The sequence below is a fragment of the Mustela nigripes genome, chromosome 1, assembly GCF_022355385.1.
Source record: "Mustela nigripes isolate SB6536 chromosome 1, MUSNIG.SB6536, whole genome shotgun sequence".
Taxonomy (NCBI): domain Eukaryota; kingdom Metazoa; phylum Chordata; class Mammalia; order Carnivora; family Mustelidae; genus Mustela; species Mustela nigripes.
Window position 1 is genome coordinate 5,598,844 of NC_081557.1, and position 4,807 is coordinate 5,603,650.

The window sequence follows — 4,807 nt, forward strand, 5'->3', positions numbered from 1 at the left end:
CCCCCCCCCCCCCCCCCCCACGCCCCAACTGGCCCAATAGCACGATCCATTGTGATGGTTAGCGACTCCCCGGGCTTCTGAATACGCCAAGGTAGTGGTTGCGTCCGGAGCCCTCCTGACGCTGGAGCGCAGACCCCCACCCCACCCGGCTTTCAGAGTGCTGATTGGCTAACCGGGGCTGGGGGCGGGCTGACCTCCGCTCCGCAGCGGCGTCACCAGCTGGCCCCGCCCCCGTGCCGGGGAGGCTGGGAGCCTAGCCTGGAGCAGCCATTTGTATGCGGCCGCGGGATTGGTCGCCCGGCTCCCGCGAGGGGGAGGGGACGGAGGCAGCGCGCACTCGCGCGTGCGTGAGCTGGCGCGCGAGAAAGGGCCCGGTCGCGCCGAGGCTCGAGCGGCCGTCGCCATTTTGTAGGGTTCTCTCTGACGCGGGAGCCGCCGCCACCGCCGCCGCCACCCGGAGGTGCGAGGGGATCTTCTGGGTGTGTGGGGAGCCGGAGGGCGGGTCGGGCTGGGCCTCTGGCGGACGGGGCCGGCCCAAGGTGTGGGATTCTCTTGCCGCGGGAGGTCCGGGGAAGACAACGGGAGGAGGCGGGGCCGGGTCTCCGGAGGGGGCGGGGCAGGGGTCGGGTCGAGTCTTTGTTGGGGCGAAAAAGCTGGAGGTTGGGTCGCTGGGGGGGGTCCCGGGTTGGGGCCAAGGAAGCCTCTTTATTCTTCGAGTGTCGTAGACGGTAATACCGCACGGAGGAGAGGGACACCGATTTCCCTCCAAAACCTCGTTACCAGGGACACTCGAGATAGACGCCTCTTGCCCTCTCCTTGAGCTCTGCTCTTTCCTGTCCCCCAAAGAGAGTATTTTAAGACCTAAAACAGCCAACTTTGTTATTTAAATGCTCATTTCACGGAGATGATAGACGGTGCGATGCCTGCTGATCCCAGCCTCCGTTGGGGTGTCACACAGGTCTCATGCTACCTCTTAATGTACAAACCTTTTCTCTCTATTAAGAGAAAAATAATGAACGTTTATGTAGGGGGTCCTGAATCTTGAAGGTGCCAAGAACTTTTTTGGAGAATTAAACCAAAATGCAATGCACTGAAATTTCCCACTCCACCCCTCACTTTTGGACATCTTATGTGTTCCCTCCCAGGCTCTTGTCAGGATGGTGAAGCTGTTCATCGGAAACCTGCCCCGGGAGGCCACAGAGCAGGAGATCCGCTCACTCTTTGAGCAGTATGGGAAGGTGCTGGAATGTGACATCATCAAGAACTACGGCTTTGTGCACATAGAGGACAAGACGGCGGCCGAGGATGCCATCCGCAACCTGCACCACTACAAGCTGCACGGGGTGAACATCAACGTGGAAGCCAGCAAGAATAAGAGCAAAGCCTCAACCAAGTTGCATGTGGGCAACATCAGTCCTACCTGTACCAACCAGGAGCTTCGGGCCAAGTTTGAGGAGTATGGTCCAGTCATTGAATGTGACATCGTGAAAGATTATGCCTTCGTACACATGGAGCGGGCGGAGGATGCAGTGGAGGCCATCAGGGGCCTTGACAACACAGAGTTTCAAGGTGAACTGCCCTGGGGTCTGGGTGGCAGAACTGAGTAGTGGGGTCTAGGACAAGACAGAGACAAGAGCACAGGACCAGGAGGCTGGCGGGGAGGTGTCTTCCATTCTGTTTTAGCTGGATGTAATGGAAAGATTGTGTGTTTTCCACTGTTAAGTACAGTTTACTCTTGGAGAAGCAAACACCCCTTTTGCAGATTTACTTGGCAAAATGTTCCTCAGCAGCTGTGTAGAGGCACAAACTGGGTTACTTCATCCCGCAGTCTTCATTCATTTGAGTGCTGCTGGAGGTTTAACCTGCCTAGGCAAATGAGTCCCTGCCTCATGGGAGAAGAGAGGAGAAATGTCTGTGGATTATCTGTTTTTATTATCAAAAAGCCTTATATTGAGAGTTTAAGTGCTTAGGATTTATACTCTTTACAGCCTGGGGTGATAGGTTGTTGTGGGAAAGAGGAACAGAGACATCTGGAGGGATCCCTATATTCTAACTCTGGATGGTGAACCTGGATTTGGGGAAGTATCTTTTGAGGGCTCAGATTTGTTCAGTCTTTCAGCCCAAAGCCATGCACTGGATTGTTCTCTTCTACCTACTATTATTTAACCCTAATGGGAAAAAAAGAAAATTTTTAAAAATACTAGGTCGAACAAGATGATGGTCCTGCTTCTGTAAGTTTCCAGTAAGGATGTTATGGAGCCTATTATATAATTTTACCAATTATAAAGCTCCATAGGTTATAATTTAATACTTTGAGGTTGTCAGAAGACTGCAACTGAGCCGTCTGATATGGTAGCCCCTAGGCACATGTGGCTATTACATACATTTTAAATTTCAATTTTTCAGTTGGACGCACGTTTGAAGCACCCAGAAGTCACATGAGTCTATTGGTGACCATATTAGTGTAAAGGGAAAACATTCCCATCATTATAAAAAGTTCTGTTGGACGGCGCGGTTCTACAGTTTTTTATTGACAGTTTCATCTTGAGCCACACATTTCCAGCCACTTTTCAGGTTCATAAGTTAATACCATTTTTTCCCAGTGCCACTAAAAGGTTCGTTGAGAAGTACTTAAGTGTCCTCTGCTAAACCTAGAAAACAGTCAAAAAAGAAATGCCAGAAGAGGAAAAGTTGATTAGAAAGGGGTAGGAAAGTTTGCAAATAGTGTAGATTATAAAGAGCGCATCAGATCTCTTTGGGTTCAGCCTGTGGTGTCCTGGCCTTTAGCTCTTCTCTAAAGCATAGGGCGAGAGTCACAGATGACTTGCTACCATTAACGAGATGTGTGACTTTGGACCAGTGTTTTAATCTCTCTGTGCTTCATTTTCCCCTCTTACAAAGTAGAATTAATGATCCCTGCAGTACCTCCCTCATGGGATGGTAGTAAGGCGAGAATGAGGTAATAGATGTGAAAGTAGACGGACGGTAAGCGCTCCGTGATGAAAGGCGAGTGTTGTCTGTAGCAACTGAAGTGTTTGCATTACAGTCGGAAGCTGACTTAAAAATGATAGCTTTCCTCACTTCCCTCTCTTATTTATATATATATATTTTTTTTTAATTTATTTTGGAAAGCTGTTGCACTTCAGACAGACTTAAGAATATTCTTAATTATTTCTCACTTGATGGAGATGGGATCATGAATGGACAGTGTTGGGGGGAAATAGAGGTTCTCTCTTGACAGGTAACAAAATGTGGGAAGAATGCAATTAAAGTCGGGTCCAGACTCTGCAAAGATGTCACAGTAATATAGTACTGCATGTCCTTACCTTTTTAACAACAACTGAATAAAAGGATAAGGGCAAAAGTACACACACAGAAGTTAGTTGACTGGGGGAAGTTGGCTTGGGAAGAGTGTGTTTTAATAAAGCAAGTTTAATTACTCTGGGAAATGGATGTTGGAGTAACAGTGATCCATGAAATTCTTTAAAATGTCATCATTGGAAAAGAAGAATCCTTGACTTGGTCTTCATGTTCTTAGCCTGTCCACTCTGGAGAAAGCACTCTACTCGGAGTTACACATACAGACATTTTTATAACCAGTTCTGTTTTTTCCAGCTGACCAGAGAAGGTTTGGCGTGGGATAATACGTTGCAGTTTTATAGAAAATATAATCAAGATAGCAGCTTGTCACCTTTGTCTATAAAGCTTTTTTAGTCAGCTGCCAATGAAGGCGGCCTCTTAGGAGTGCCACTTTGAACATCCTCTGAACCTTTATTTTCTTTTTAAATATTTTATTTATCTGACAGAGATCACAAGTAGGCAGAGAGGCAAGCAGAGGGAGAGGGGGAAGCAGGCTCCGTGCTGAGCAGAGAGCCCGATGAGGGCTCGATTGCAGGACCTTGAGATCATGACCTGAGCTGAAGACAGAGGCTTAAGCCACTGAGCCACCCAGGTGCCCTGAACCTTTATTAATTGTTGCCATTTAGGCTTCTGCATTTATCTTATCAGAGGAAGGAATCCTTATCAAAGGAAGCAGGGGAACCTGAGTTAACCTGGCTCTTTCAAGACCTGTTTCCTGTCCACAAGCAGCAGTGAACTTGAACCACTGTTGAGTTGGCAAACAGTTTGCACTGGAAGACTCTAACTGAAAAAGCTGTTCCCAAGTAACAGTTCAAGCAACTGAATTGGGAGTGATGTGTAAGAGGTCAGGTGGCTTGGTTTTCGCTATACGCAAACAAGCACGAAGCTGGAGTGGTGTTAGGGAGCAGCTACACCCCCAGCCTTCTCGGGGTCCTGGCACATGCTAGGAGCTCAGCACTTAGAGGATCCCAGGTTGCCCATCTCTCAGCATTTTAATAATTTTTTTTGTTCCAGCTTTCAAAAGAAAACACTTCTGTTAGGCTGGTTTTCTGGGAAATGTTGGCAACGTATTTCAGTAACTTTTGAGGTCTCAGAAAATCTTTAAACTTTTGTCCTCTCCAAGTGTAGCAGAGTGGTGGAATTTAGTCTTTCAATTTCCTTTGCCCTGGTTCCTTAAGGTAATAGAGTAATAGAAGCAGAGTATTTTTCAGTTATAATAACTTAAGCGGATTTAAATTAAAAACCTAGTTACAGGGCGCCTGGGTGGCTCAGTGGGTTAAGCCGCTGCCTTCGGCTCAGGTCATGATCTCAGGGTCCTGGGATCGAGTCCCGCATAGGGCTCTCTGCTCAGCGGGGAGCCTGCTTCCCCCTCTCTCTCTGCCTGCCTCTCTGCCTACTTATGATCTCTCTCTCTGTCAAATAAATAAGTAAAATCTTTAAAAAAAAA

At 47.9% G+C, this 4,807-nt stretch overlaps 1 protein-coding gene across 3 annotated transcripts in view; it reads left to right on the forward strand.

Annotated features, from left to right (window-relative positions):
• Nucleotides 1-285: 285 nt before the first annotated feature.
• The window catches only part of LOC132018105 (RNA-binding protein 4B), a 10,685-nt gene continuing 6,163 nt past the window's right edge, over nucleotides 286-4,807 (forward strand). Inside the window, exons 1-2 of one of the 3 annotated variants that reach the window (XR_009404452.1) lie at nucleotides 286-479; nucleotides 1,146-1,569. Coding sequence is in view for 2 of the 3 variants with exons in the window: in XM_059400584.1 (XP_059256567.1) it covers nucleotides 1,158-1,569 (412 nt within the window). In the remaining variant the exon portion in view is untranslated. The remainder of the gene's footprint in view (nucleotides 480-1,145; nucleotides 1,570-4,807) is intronic. The other 2 variants (XM_059400584.1, XM_059400597.1) reach the window with 2 other exon arrangements.